Source organism: Erinaceus europaeus, chromosome 20 (genome assembly GCF_950295315.1).
Source record: "Erinaceus europaeus chromosome 20, mEriEur2.1, whole genome shotgun sequence".
NCBI classification, from domain to species: Eukaryota; Metazoa; Chordata; class Mammalia; order Eulipotyphla; family Erinaceidae; genus Erinaceus; species Erinaceus europaeus.
In genome coordinates, this window is record NC_080181.1 from 8279949 (window position 1) to 8295907 (window position 15959).

The 15959-nt window shown below is 42.5% G+C and overlaps 1 protein-coding gene across 1 annotated transcript in view; it reads right to left on the minus strand.

Annotated features, from left to right (window-relative positions):
* Window positions 1-15959, minus strand: part of GUCY1A2 (guanylate cyclase 1 soluble subunit alpha 2) — a 204435-nt gene that overhangs the window by 10839 nt on the left and 177637 nt on the right. The window contains exon 7 of the mRNA XM_007520679.3: window positions 3961-4115. Coding sequence (XP_007520741.2) covers window positions 3961-4115 — 155 coding nt within the window. The remainder of the gene's footprint in view (window positions 1-3960; window positions 4116-15959) is intronic.

Sequence of the window (15959 nt, forward strand, 5' to 3'; positions counted from 1 at the left end):
TTTCTCTTTATTTCTTCACCTGAAAAAAAAAATGTATTGCCCTTTGTACTGGGCAATGGAAACTTCAAATACATATGTATTCACACCCATATCTGTATTTGACCGCTTTGCTGCTACAGTGACTACTTGAAAGACACACTTAAACTTGTCGGTGTATCTTTGTAAAATGCCTTAAACAATCATAGCTGAATATCTAATCTCTTCAAATGAACAGGCAAACTACATTTCACATAAAGCAACATGGTAAGTTCATTTTAAAACAAAAGCAAAAACAAGAATCTGTGTAGATTCTACACAGCTGGTTCATTTTCTTCTTTGCCTCCAGGGTTATAGCTGAGGCTCTACCTACACTGTGAACCCACTGCTCCTGTCAGTTTTTTTTTGTTTGTTTGTTTGTTTTCTTTTTATAGGACTGGGAAATTGGGAGTAGATAGAGAGGAGAAAAAGACTTGCTTCACCATTTATGAAGCGACCCTTCTGTAGGTGTGGAGCCAGGGGCTCAAACGGGAATCCTTGCACTTATTTTATATGCACTTAACACAATGTGCCACCACCCCGTAAATTCATTTTACATTGAACAAATGTAATAGATTTTCACTGACCTATATCAGGGATCCCATTCTGAGATATTTTGTCTTGCCTCAAGTGCGTTTCCATGAGCATTTAAGGTATCACTCAGTGATCTAAAAGGCTGAGGTCAGAACCTTTTATTATTATTATTATTATTAGTATTCTATCTTTTTCTCAAACTCTGTACTTAGGTCTCTGTTTTCTAGAAAGCCTTTATGGGTTGACAACTTCTTATGCTTTTTCTATTCTGCCTAGACAGATACTGCAGTTGGTAAACTAATTCTGAAACTGGTTTTCATTTCTCTTTGGTTTATTTCATTTATATCTCTACTTCCTACAATAATGTCTCCAAAATCATCTTGTATTCTTATTAGGATCCCAACTTTTCAGTTATTAAATAATCATTTCATATTATTTGCTTGTTTATTTTGGTCAAGTGGGGCATAAAATTTGCTTTATGTTTGGTGAGATGTCAGACCATTTTATTAGGATCTATTTACAAACCTGAGTCTAGAGCCACGTAAGCTCAGTATTTCAGAAAAGACAACTTCCCTAAATATTTCTGCGATTGCCATTCCCTTAAAATCTGTTATTTCTTAGGAGTTTTGTATTAGTGATAGTCAGATGAGTTTTTGTTTTTAACTTCCTAAACATCAAGACAATGGCTAACACTGATGCCTTTAACGTAACTTTCTAGTTTTACTGGAAGAGCTCTTGTGGTAGGAATGAAATTTCTAGATCAAATAAGAAAAACATAATAGCTCCAAGGACAATTTTTATTTAGGAAGATGAACATGCTATTCTGGAGTAGGACTAACATTCAGATGTGTGGACTTGATTTTCCTTCAGGAGTCATTAGTTCTGAAGCCAAAAAGTGATTGCATGAATACTTATCTAATTGTGTGTGGGTTTGTAGGGTTAATCAAAAGTCAGCTATACTGACTATTGTAGAAGAACCTGACCTTCATTAGTAATTGTAATTCATTAGTAATAGTAATTGTCTAGAAAATGTCCACATCAAACAGTGCCTCAGATGGTTTTGAGACATGAAACTTGGCACAGAAAACAGACTGAGAAAAGTGGAGTGGATGATTACATGCAATCTTTGAATGCCTTTTGACATAAAAAGAACACATTGAGCCATAGGCTCACTGAGGGTGTGAATGGTATGTCATAATGCGCTGCATCTTATAGAAAAGTTTAATTACTAAAGTCACTGCAGGGAATCATTTTTGGATTATATGTTTGTGGTCTCCTGTTGAGTTCAGGTCACAGGATTAAGGCAAAGATTCCACACAGCAAGCTCTTCCCCTGTTGCCCAGACGGCAATGACGATGCTGCCTGCTCTGAGACAGTTGTACCCAGATTGTCTTCTTGTGGCATCACTAGAGACAGGCTAGACTCTTTTTTCTTTTTACTTGAAAAGTTAATAATATTTTTGCCACCTCAAGATAAAGGTATCAGCATACCTCATCTCCCTCTACTGTAAGGCAATGGGCCCATAACCCCTTAATTCTAGAGAAGGGACAGTCCGTGAATGTACATTCAGAAGAGATCATGACTTTGAGTTTTAGATGCTCACATACGTATTTAGAGTCACCTATGACTTTTCATAGCCTGTACATCCGTAGCTCCTGTTATCACTGGTGACCCACACTTTCTACAGTTAGAAACAGGTTAATTTTGTCTATTTACAAGATACATAGTGATGGTAATGCAATTACAGTAGGCCAATGGAAGGGATGGGATACTGAACCCTGGTGGGGGGAATTGTACCCCTCTGATCCCACAATCTTGTTGATCTTGTCAACCAAAGATGACAGTAGGCAGAATGTATGATAGTGAAAGGTGGTACCATGATGCTATACAGGAACACAGGTTACTGCTGTCACTAAGAGAATATTCAAGGGGATCCGCAGGTGACTTCTGTCCCCATCCTATCTACTAAATAAATTAGAAGGGAAAATGGCCCCTGAGAGTGGTAGGTTCATAGTGTTGGCACTAAGCCCCAGCAATAAGCCTGCTGACCAAAAAAACCCCAAAAATTAATGTTGATATGCTACTACTTGGAGTGGAAGATAGAAAAAGACATGGGCGGAGGGTAGATAGCATAGTGATTATGCAAACAGACTCTCATGCCTGAGACTCCAACGTCCCAGGTTCAATCCCCTGCACCACCGTAAGCCAGAACTGAACAGTGTTCTGGTTAAAAAAAAAGAAAGAAAGAAACACCTGCTTCTCCCTGCAGGTGGGGAGCTTGAAGCTGGGTTCTACTGTAAAGGTGTAATGGGCTCATAAACTATTCCTTCATAGTGAGAAGTCTGCAGAGTAAGAGTACTGAAGGGTAGCCAAAGAGGACTGGTGCAGCTCTGCCCCCACGTTCAGCAGCAAGGAAGTAGACTTGTGCTGTCAGCACTGGGAAGGGCAGAGTGCGACCCTGAGATGGAGTGGTCCGTCTACAGTGGCTGAGATGAGGTTTCTGTGTGAACTACACCAGTAGCCCTCTGTAGGGGTGGGTAAAAAGTGCACCCTGTTCCACTACCTGTGCTAATTATTCATGCCTCAAGCAGATAAATCAGAGACTGGTTCTTTAGTCAGCAAAACTCTATGAGGATAAGAAATTAGCCAATTTCTGAACATGATGAGTAACTCTAAAGAAATCATTGCAACTGTGTGGGCAGTTGTGCCTCCCTTCCCTGGTCACCTGGCTGTTGCTTTTTGGTGTAGACTATTTAAAAAAAAAAAAAAAAAAGGCCATTCCTGCTGTAACAGCTCGGGCATCGAATGGAGGGAATGTGCTGCCTTCACCTGATAGCACACATTACACATGACTGCAGGCAGGGGAGGTGCACAAGCAGTCAGGCTAGTGTCCTAGCATGTCACAGTTTTCTTTCTGAATTCCACACTGAACTGCAAATCTCAAAAAGCAGTTTCAGTCCTGCCCATACTTTAGCTCCTATGGAAGAAGTAATCTACCAATGGAGGGAATTGTATCCCTCTTATCCAGTGGACTTGTTGATCATTAGTAAATCAATAAAAAAAAAAAAAGTAGTGGCCTGAAGCCAGTTGTTAAGCAGGAGACAATACAGAGCAAATGCAAATAAAGAGGAGCTCAGCTGTCAAACTTGACCTTTGAAATAAACAAGCTGACATTCTGGTGTCTACCAAGTATATGTTTCATGCTTAGGGAGTCCTAAGCATTAAGAAAAGAGAGAAGGTTTGCTTTTATTATTTTTGAAAGAACTCCCTAGAGTTTTAAGAACGTTGACGTAGGAAAGTTCCCGTATAGGCGGGCTCTTGGCAGTTTATAAACAGGTGTTCTAGCTACGGGATGACAGAATGAGGGAGAGCACCAGCTGTGAGCAGTGGCAAAGTAGGGGGAGCCCTTACTGGTAAGTGGTGGGGCTGACGTTGATACGCCGAGGGTGACTTCCCGATTCAAACTTGCTCGCCAGAGTGACATTGTTTCCAAATAGACAGTATCGGGGCATCCTCACGCCAACAACACCAGCCAGCACAGAGCCCGAGTGAATCCCGATCCGCATCTGCAGAGTGGTAAGAAAGGACATCTTTATGTTTCCATTGTCAGCTGGGATTTTAGTGACCATGTAGGGAATGGAATACATGAACAAAGAGGCTAATTGTAGGGAAAAAAAAGAAACTGTTTCATTTGCCACAGAAATCCACTTATGTTCAAAAGCAGACCAGTTCTTCTTACTGTAGGCTATCCAGGCACTCAATCACATGTGAGGGGACCAAGTGAAGTTGTCTCAATCCCCCACCAAAGAGTATTAAAATGAACTTAGAAAGACTTTAACCCCAGTCAATCAGAAGCTGGCCATGCATAGTCTATGCCACATTAGCTGAAAGGGGCTAAGTGGGGCATGGCAGGCTATTAGGCAGGCAGAGAGCCACCGCACTGCTTCTGCTCTGGTTCTTGCTATACTCACAAGAGAAGCCAGCATGAGAATCTCAAAGTATATCTAATTGGCCTGTGGATATCATAATACTGAGACAGAGGGATGCAGACAGAAACAGAGAGGACATACAGAAGGAGAGACGCACATGGAGGAGCAGAGAGAAACACAGAAGGACACATGGAGAGTAAGAGGGAGAGAGGCAGAGAGACCAGGCAGAGACACACACACAAAGAGAAGATGGCACAGAGGGAGAGACAAACACACAGAGAAGGACAGCAGAAGGCAGATAAACAGAGACGTGGAGAGAATAGAGAAAAGGCCAAAAGATAAGATAAAGACAGATACAGAGAGAAACATGAGATAAAGACAGAAAGAGGGACAGAGAAGCAGATAGAGACATGGAGAGAAGCAGAGACTGAGAGACACACAAGAGAGACTGGACAGACTGAGAGAGGCAGATCAACCGAGACATGGAGAGAATCAGAGATAAAGAGGGGAAGAGAGGACAGACTCAGAAAGGCAGAAAGAGGGACAGAGAAGCAGAGATAGAGACATGTAGACAATCAGAGACACAGAACAGAGTGAGAGATAAGCCCAGAGATAAGAGTGGGGCACAGAGATAATGACAGATACAGACACACAGTGAAGGGCAGAGGGACTGGCTTTGAGAGAGGCAGAAAGAGATGCAGAGATAAAGTCAGAAAGATGGACAGAGAAGCCGAGATAGAGACATGGAGAGAATCAGAGAGACGAGACAGAGAGAGATGAAGAATTAATCCCAGAGATGAGTGAGACAGAGAGAAGCAGGTAAACCGAGACATGGAGAGAATCAGTGATAAATACGGCCAGAGAGACAGGACAGACAGAGAGGACAAACACAAACACAGATAGAAGCAGAGGTAAGCCCAGAGAGAAGCAGATCAACCCAGACGTGGAGAGAATCAGAGATAAAGATGGGCAGAGAGACTGGAAAGAGAAACAGAGGAGAGATAAGGACTGGGGCAGAGACACAAAGAAGGACAGATAGAGGCAGACAGATACAGAGACACAGAGGGGCCAAGCAGAGACAGTAAAGGGACAGAAAAGCAGAGATAGAGACATGTAGACAATCAGAGACACAGAACAGAGTGAGAGGTAAGCCCAGAGAAAAGCAGATCAACCCAGACATGAAGAGAAGCAGAGATAAGAGTGGGGCACAGAGATAATGACAGAGACAGACACACAGTGAAGGGCAGAGGGACTGGCTTTGAGTGAGGCAGAAAGAGATGCAGAGATAAAGTCAGAAAGAGGGACAGAGAAGCCGAGATAGAGACATGGAGAGAGAGATGAAGAATTAAACCCAGAGATGAGTGAGACAGAGAGAAGCAGATAAACCGAGACATGGAGAGAATCAGTGATAAAGACGGCCAGAGAGAGACAGGACAGACTGAGAGAGAGAGAGAAGCTGAGAAAAAGACAGAGAGGGCAGAGATAGACACACAGAGAAGGGCAGAGGGAGAGAGCAGAGACAGAAAGAGATGCAGAGTTCAGAGATAAGCCCAGATATGAGTGAGACAGAGAGAAGCAGATACAAAGACTGGACAAAACACGGAGCGAAGCAGAGAGACAGAAAGAGATGCAAAGTGCAGAGATAAGCCCAGAGATGAGTCTGACAGAGAGAATCAGAGATAAAGACGGGCAGAGAGACAGGACAGAGGGGCCAAGCAGAGATAGAGACATGTAGACAACCAGAGACACAGAACAGAGTGAGAGATAAGCCCAGAGAAAAGCAGATCAACCCAGACATGAAGAGAAGCAGAGATAAGAGTGGGGCACAGAGACAGACACACAGTGAAGGGCAGAGGGACTGGCTTTGAGTGAGGCAGAAAGAGATGCAGAGATAAAGTCAGAAAGAGGGACAGAGAAGCCGAGATAGAGACATGGAGAGAATCGGAGAGACAGGACAGACTGACAGAGACAGAGAGAGATGAAGAATTAATCCCAGAGATGAGTGAGACAGAGAGAAGCAGATAAACCGAGACATGGAGAGAATCAGAGATAAAGACGGCCAGAGACAGAGACAGGACAGACTGAGAGGCAGAAAGAGATGCAGACTTAAGCCCAGAGATGAGTCTGATAGAGAGAAGCAGATAAACCGAGACACGGAGAGAATCAGTGATAAAGATGGGCAGAGAGACTGGAAAGAGAAACAGAGGAGAGATAAAGACTGGGGCAGACAGATACAGAGACACAGAGAGACAGGACAGAGGGGCCAAGCAGAGACAGTAAAGGGACAGAGACAGACTGAGAGAGGCAGAAAGGGATGCAGAATTAAGCCCAGAGATGATTGAGACATAGAGAGAAGCAGAGACGCTGAGAAGGGCAGAGATAAAGACAGGGGCAGAGACACTGAGAAGGACAGAAAGAGGGACAGAAAAGTAGAGATAGAGACATGTAGACAGAGACACAGAACAGAGTGAGAGATCAGCCCAGAGAAAAGCAGATCAACCCAGACATGAAGAGAAGCAGAGATAAGAGTGGGGCTCAGAGATAATGACAGAGACAGACACACAGTGAAGGGCAGAGGGAGACAGAAAGAGATGCAGAAATAGAGACATGGAGAGATTCAGTGATAAAGATGGGCAGAGAGACTGGCTTTAAGAGAGGCAGAAAGAGATACAGAGATAAAGTCAGAAAGAGGGACAGAGAGGACATAGAAAGACACACAGAGAAGGACAGAGGGAGACAGGCCCAAGAAGTAAGAGAGATAAAGATGGAGAGAATCAGAGACAGCCAGGGAAGGACACAGAGAAAGAGTTAGATACAAGCAGAGATAGACAAGGAGCTACTCTCTTCCCTGATCCAGCTTTATGTCCCTTTTCCAGCCATGACATCATCTCCTCAAACAATAACTTGAATCCATCTGCATATCAGGTTTCAGGCTTAGAGGGAAAAAAACTATGCCTACTAGTTTTCCACAGAATGGAGACCCCCCCAACTCTTCATCTGCACTATTCCAGCCTTTAGGTCCATGATTGGTCAACAATTTGTTTGTCTTTGTATGTTAACTCTGTCTTCAACCACCAGGTTCCAGATGCCAACATGATGCCAACCGGACTTCCCTGGACAGACGACCCCACCAATGTGTCCTGGAGCTCTGCTTCTCCACTAGGAAAAAGAAAGTCAGGCTGGGAGTATGGATCGACCTGTCAATGCCCATGTTCAGCAGGGAAGCAATTACAGAAGCCAGACCTTCCACAATGACCTTGGCTCCGTACTCCCACACCATTCTGGTGGTGGGAATTGTGTGGAGCTGTACCCCTCTTGTTCAGTGGTTTTGTCAGTGTTTCCTTTTCATAAATAAAATAAATGCAAAAGAAAAAAAAGTGGCATATCTAGAAAAAAAAAGACACGAGAGACACAGAGAAAGAGATTTCTGTGTGTATGACAGAAGAATTCAACATCAGTGAGATAAAGATGGCACTCCTGCAGCAGTCACCCCCACCAACATAAACATGAATTAACTAGTGTCTCGGTAATCGATCTAGGTAAACAGACCAGCCCTTTCTCAATGTATTGTCATATACTCTTTGCTAGAAAACTTGAAGCTGGGGGCCGAGTGGGTTTCACCTTTTTAAACACAGATAGTAGTAAGTACAAGGATCTGGGTTCGAGCCCCCAGTCCGCCTGCAGAAGGCCACTCCACAAGCTGTGGATCCATAGTCTCCATATGGGAAGGGCTTCTGATCTCTTCCCTCCACAAACCCCTTATGATCCTCCAGGCTGAGAATGGCTCCCCCCCTCACGTTCTCTGCCAACATTCATGTGGATATTCATAACATCATTTGCAGGCCATATACAATTATAAGCTGACAAATTAGCAATGTTGCTATGAAGAAAGCTGTGGTTCCCATGGCACAGCCAAATGTTCCCCCACCCACCTTCCCTCTCAGATTGTATTGAGAATTCTGGGCCAGGTGGTGGTGCACACTTACAGTGCATAAGCCCCCAGCCTCCAGTTCTCACCTGAGGTATCTCTATCTAAACTTTCTGTGTCCCACACCACTGTATAGAAGACACTGTGCCTCCATTCAATGACCTGAAGCTATTTCTTTTCCACTCAGCTTATGGTGGTGATGGGACTGAACCTGGAGCTTCTGGATAAGAGTCTCTTTCCATGACCATTATGCTATGTGCCCCCCACCTTCATGAGCAGACAAAAAAAAAAAAAAAAAAAAAACCCAACACTATCTTTTTAGAAAGAACAGGGTTGAGGGATGTCTATGAACTAGGTTGGTCTAAGGCAAATGCAGACAGGACTCAAAATTAACTTTTTTTAAGCTTTTCTTTCTTTTTTTGTTTTATGATTGGATAGAGACAGAGAGACACCTATAGCCTTGCTTCACCACTTGTGAAGCTTTCCTCCTACAGGTGCGGACCAGGGGCTTCAACCTGAGTCCTTGTGCACTGTGATGTGAGCACTTAACCAGGTGCGCCAACGCCTGGCCCCCTTGTTAATTTCTATGCTGATAATTTTGGATGGCTTGATAATGACTTTATAAATATCTAAATGGCCCCAGGAAGAAAAAAAGGTGCCCATGCTTGTGTTAGAAGGAGGAGGGATTCACCTGTACTGAAAGAAACAAGACGGAATCATTTAAAATTGGAAGTTAGGAGAAAGAAGACTGGAAACTTACAAGCTGAAGCATCAGATGCTATTTGCATTTTTTCCCAGGAACTATTGTCTCTACAAGGGAGGTGCTGATGATCTAATTCACTGTATGCCAAGCTCATCTAGCAGTTAGACAAAGTAGGACTTAGACCCAGTTTACCAAGAGTTGATCAGGCTATAATGTTTGTATCCAGCTGGCCAGTATGTCCCTGTAGGTGCTGCTTCCAGTAGTCCAGTGCTGTCGTGGGAGCCATTTGCGTCCCTCACTGAACCTCTGGCAGCACCTGGGATGGGAAGCTGCTACTGGAATGTACTCAGTAGAACTAGAAGTTCTCGGGGCAGCTTCCCTACAAAAGAATTTTCTAGCTCAAAATACTAACAGTGGCAAAGCTGAAAAGCCACACACTAAAGGAACTTCAGGCTTGAGTGTCTGTTTGCATAGCCATTATGCTGTCTGCCCTTCGCCTCCTATATCTCTAGAAATAATGCCAAATCCTGGGACACGGAGGGCCCAGTTACGGGGAGGGGACTTGGCAGCTGCACTTGTTGATAAGATCTTAAAAATTGGTGGCTCAGAGTTTGACTTCAGTCAAGGTTGTTACTGGTTTGGTAAAAAAAAAAGGAATATTAGGACTGGGAGGGCAGCAGTCTCTATGAGAACTATCTCCACCTCTATTTTACAAATCAACCTCAACTCCAGAGGAACAAGATGAAGAAAGTAAGCTAGTGAGGGCAGCCAGCAGACCCAGCTCACTTGGCTGCACAGAAAAGATGCCTCAGAAAGGCCAATCTGATTTGTCTAGTTAGTGAACACAGAAGGGCTAAATTCGGGGTGGGGGGAGACTACCCACCCTCCGTCTAGACTGTGGGAAAGTGCTCAGAGTACAAGGGAACCCAAGCTGTTTGTAGCTTCCCTGCTTGCTGGAGTCATTAGATGGAAAAGATGAGGAAGACGGGGTCTGCACTGATGCACAGGGATGTGGCTCAGCAAGAGGGATTATGCGGTAGAGGTCCATTTCTACACTTGTGAGAAATCTCCAGACTCTTTCACACAAGTGATGGACTAATTCACACTCCTCACCTATGACATTCCTGTTTTTCTTTGCATGAACCCCTTAATAAAGTGATACTGTTTTTATCAGCATAAGATTTCATCCTGATATGGAGGGAAGAATTAGAATGTCTTTGCTAGGGCCAATCCCAGCACCATGAGCCAAAAGAGTAATGGTAAAAGCAAGTGAACAGACTTTGATGCCAAAGAAACAAGTGTTCCCCTGTTCAGATCTATAACAATCTAACCACTGTGACATTCTTAGTCTGTCAAATGCATCCTTGCTATTTAAATGGACAGACTAGAATCTACTTCTTGCTTTAACTTCAGATCTCATAGACATTTCTATCTGGAGACCAACAGCTAATGTGGAAAGAAACTAAACTACCCAACACCTAACAAATTAATTCAAGGGGCAGAGGGATGGCACATCCAGTAGAGCTTATAGTGTTAAAATGCTCAAGGACTCAGGTTCAAGTCCCTGGTTCCCATCTGCAAGGGAAAAGAAAGCTTCATGAATGGTAAAGCAGTGCTGCAAATGTATCTCTTTCTCTCTATTCAATAAATAAACTTGATTGAAATGGATTAAAGATCTAGTGGTAAGCACTCAACTAATAAAATACCCACAAGTAAACAGGCAACATGTTTCTTCATATCATCTTAAGCAACAAAACAAAAATAAATGAGATGACCTTGAACTAAAAAGCTTTGGCACAGTGACAGACGCTTCCTGAAAAGGAGAAGGTATCTGCACACCATCTCTGTGACAGAAGATGTTTGATTCTAAACTACAAATATTCAACAATAAAGACAAATAACCAACTAGTAAGTACATGAAAAAATGCTCATAATTAAGAGAATAAAAATCAAAGTAACAATGGGATATCACCTCCCACCTAACAAGTGTTAGAATGTACAAAGAAAGTAATCTTTGGGGGATCAGGCAGTAGCACTGCAGGTTTAAGCACACATGGTGTGAAGCACAAGGACTGGCTTAAGGATCCTGGTTCGAGCCCCCGGCTCCTCACCTGTAGGAAGGTCTGCAGGTGTCTATCTTTCTTTCCCCCTCTGCCTCCCCAACAATAATAATGACAACAAGGGTAACAAAATGGGAAAAATGGCCTCCAGGAGCAGTGGACACCAAACCCCAGCGATATAACCCTGGAGGCCACAAAAATGAAAGAAAAGAAAATAATCTTCGAAGGAAGGGGGGGAACGTGCAAGGCTACAAAAAAATTCAAGTAACATCAAATAGAAATCAAACTGTTATAACAAAAACTAAATCTAAGCTGGTCTCGTGACTAGAATAATGGGAGGGAAGACATCCTACGAGGACTGAAGGAGTCACAGGCTTTACTGACTCACCATGGAAGATTTTGTACTGTGCTATTTATTGCTTGGGGACTTCTTATGTATCTTCACAATTACTGGGAAAATATAAAGCTCCTCTACCAATAAAAAAGCAAACCTTTAAATTCAGTTAGTAATATCAACTAAGGAATTATGGCACAGCATCAAAATGATAATGAAAAAAGTGTCCATCTTGCAAGGAAATGACCTGAGCAATTGTAGGCACAGTGGTGACAAAGACAGAACAGGTGGAGGATTTTACTTGGTGTGATGGAGGAACAGGACCTTCGGTGGTGGGTGTGGTGCAACTACACTCCTAAATCTGAAATGCCCTGTTATCACTGTCTTTATATAGTGTTTTGGTTGTTACAATAATAATGCAAAGGAGAGAGGGGGGCGCAAGAAGAAAACCCCAAGTGGCAAGAGCCTGACTGAGTCACCCTGGCCAGCCTGCCTGCCCTGCTGTCACTACCCACCATGCCATTCAGGCGTTAGGTGGCGCTTGTGCTCATCTGACTGAGCAGGTTAGGTTGCTCCTTCCTGTCAGCAAGAATCTGGGATTGTAATGTAAAGATGCGTTCAGAAGATCTAATCCTGTATTAATTTTAGAGGTAAATTGTAGAAACAGTATCAACACCATAATAAGTTTTAAGAAATGTTGGGTTGGGAGGCAACATTCAAACAATGAAAAATCCCTTGAAACCCTACGGTGCTGATATGAGGGGCCAAGGGAGGGGTGTGCAGAACCACCGGAGCTTTGGGAGACAGTGAGTTATGCACACAAATGCTCGTGTGTGTGAATCAATCTTAAATCTGTAATAAAAAATCAAATGGCCCGCAGACACTTGAAAGGGAGACTGTTATCCAGATCATGTATTTTCAAAAGAGTTCATGTGCCTTCCTAATGCCTGATAATCATTATTTGAAGATAACTTTAATCTCCATCATTTATTTAGTGAACAGAGACAGAAACTGAAAGGGAGAGAGAGAACCTCTAGCACTGCTTCAATGATGGTAAAACCTCGTCCTTGCAGTGTGCTCTACCACCTAGCCTGACTTTGCTTTAGATCGTTCCAAATCTGTAACATCTACGACTGGATTTTATAAGCTAGTCTTAAATTGACAGAACTGGGTTTCCTACTCACAACACCGGATATGCACTGAACTTTGTATCTCTTGTTGGGATTTCAAACTAAGACTGAAACGCTCACTCACAAAATGGTATGTTTCAGGGGTAGCTTTAATCTCTTCAAGATACAGTATAGTATGTACTTTGTGAAAAGCACCTTTTAAATGAGGAAACATAAGTCAGTCCTACTTCTGCTTATTCAATGGTTGAACTAATGGACAGACCTTTAAAAATTGTGTTTTGGGGGACTGGGCGGTAGCACAGTGGATTAAGTGCACATGGCGTGAAGTAACTGGCTGGCATAAGGATCCTGGTTCAAGCCTCTGGCTCCTCACCTGCAGGGGAGTGGCTTCACAAGTGGTGAAGCAGGTTTGCAGATGTCTATCTTTCCCCGTCCTCTCTCAATTTCTGTCTGTCCCTATCCAATAAAAAAAATAACCAGGGCAGAAAAATGGAAAAAAATGTCCTCCAGGAGCAGTGGATTCGTAGTGCAGGCAACAAACCCCAGCGATAACCCTGGAGGCAAAAAAAAAAAAAAGTGTTTCTACATCATTCTCAAAGCAAGAGGAAGAAGAAAAAAAACTAGTTAATGAATACAAATAACAGACAATCCCCCACCCCCACCACCTTTCCACAGGCTGTGGCAAATTTTGTCCTCCTCTACTAGGAGTCCTTGACTCTTTTTTAATTTTTTTAAAGTTATCTTTATTTATTGGATAGAGACAGCCAGAAATCAAGAGGGAAGGGGGTGATAAAGAGGGAGAGAGAAAGAGAGACACCTGCAGCCCTGCTTCACCACCTGTAAAGCTTTCCCCCTGCAGGTGGGGACTGGGGGTTGAACCCGAATCCTTGCGCATTGTAATACATGCACTTAACGCCACCACCCGGCCCCGAGGCCTTGACTCTTGATTGGATTGGATGATGGCCTTTTATACAATAGCTCTGGAGTCAGCTCTACAAAGCCTTTCATCAGGAAGTTAAATTACTCCGTATGAATTTTATTTACCGTGCATTTCCTCTCTAACAACTTGTGGTGTTCTGAAGTTCAGAAGAGCTCTTTTCATGAAGATCCCTTTCTAGCTTTGTTTGGTTCTTACCTATTAGTCTAAAAGACTTTTTATGGTTTTAGTGCTAGATTTCTACCACCCACACTCTGGCAGTTCCCTAGCATGACTTCTCTAACCAAGTAATCGTCCACTATTCAGAGTCACGTACCTTTCTGAGTGTTTCTCCACCTCCAACTCTGATGCTGCTTCAGGTGAGCATCACCTCTCACAAGACTCCCCCCCCCCCATGGCCTCCCAATTGATCACTCTATGCTCGAGCTTGTCCATTCAAATGCATGACCTTTCAAGTCTACCAGAATGGCCACTTTTTCCATTTAATTTGAGAGAAGCCATGTTATTGACCACACAACCTTCTATGATGTAAACTATGTCCTGGCATAGTTCACTGGAGAAGCTAATCCTACAATAATAGTGTTCAATACACAGGAAACAATCAGGAACCATCAGTCAAAATCAATCTATAGACGTGTCCAGAGTAGGACACAAAATTCCAGAGTTTAAATTCTGAAAATGAAATGACTGCGTGTTCTGTAAGTCTCTCATTTAAGAATCTACCCCAAGTTTAATTTAGAAACTAGGTCTGAAAAGAACACCAAGAAAATCCTGGCTGTACAATATAGATCATTATTAAATTATAATATACCTATCCACCATGTACTGCTGCATTAAGTGTCAGAAGTACAGTTTGCTGTCAGTAGGAATCAAGAAGGGCTACTGAGAAGGAAACTGAGTGTACCTGTGAGCCTTTGGCAAGTTCTATTACAGCAAATATATTCCTGTGCATTCCTAAGTCCATGTTTACTTGCTTTTTGCACATCAGGACAATTGCTTTCTTGAATTTATTTTTTACGCACTTTCCCCACTCTTATCCTTTTATTTTCTTGAACACTTATATTAATTACAGATACATTAAATATATATGTGTGTGTGTGTGTGCGTGTGTTTAATATATGCTAAATATATTAAACACAGAGGACATGTTTCGTAAAGGTAGGGAACAAGAAAATGTTCCTGTCTTATCACATAAGGTCATTAAGTTAGAATCCAGGGAGTGACAACAGAGCAGGTTAGGAATGATGACTTGGGGAGAGGGGCAAAACTCATTTTATAATCTTTGAAAAAGGAGATAATTGTATAAGTCATCAAACATAGTATCTTTGGTTGGTACTTATGTGGTCAAAAGTAAGGACTGACTTCTCTTTAAATTGCTATATTTTAAAATTCGTGACAGGCATTTTCAAACAAGTTTGTCTAACCAAGTAGTTTCTTGTGAATTGCCTTGTGAACAAAGTATGTAAATCTAAAACAAAGTATGTAAATTAGGCTGAAGAAAGACAAGCTAAATTCACCATGAATTAAAGAGGGAAGGGTTAAATTATCAGATATATTTACGACTTCTAATAGCTCACATCTTTAAATTCAACTAGCAGTTGCTAGATTACAAAATTTAATTTGAAAATTGTTTGACATTTATAATTTTAATGACTCGGGGGTATAGTGATTATTTGACTAGTTTTTCTGTCTTCAAAAATAGGCTGTTACCTATTAGCTATTTTATTATGCCAGCATCAGTTGTGTCCAGTCGACTTAGATTTTAACATTCACATGATCAATTTTAGTTTTAAGATTTGTTTTTACTTGTTTATTTAATGATCTCTATTTTTACCAGAGCATTCATTGCTCAGCTCAGTTTATGGTAGTGCAAGGGATTGAATTTGAGACACTGTGGCCCTCAGACATTTCAGCCCAGTGTCTTATAACTGGGGAGAAAGAGGAGGAAGTTCAATTTTTTAAAAAGGCATGTACCTCAAAGTGCAAGGGCTGGCATAAGGATCCCAGTTCAAGCCCCCGGCTCCCCACCTGCAGGGGAGTCACTTCGCAAACGGTGAAGCAGGTCTGCAGGTGTCTGTCTTTCTCTTCCCTTCTCTGTCTTCCCCTCCTCTCTCCATTTCTATGTGTCCTGTCCAACAACAACAGCTATGACAACGATAACAACTATAGCAAGCACAACAACAACAAGGGCAACAAAAAGGGGGAAAATAGCCTCCAGGAGCAGTGGCTTCGTACTACAGGCACTGAGCTGCAGTGATAACCCTGGAGTCAAAAAAAAACAAGAATCAGTAACTGTGACATTTCATCTGCATAGACAAATAGCCATGACTATATGGCTTGTAGCTGAAGTTGATGGCAATGGTACAATAAAGAAAATCTCAAGGAGAGA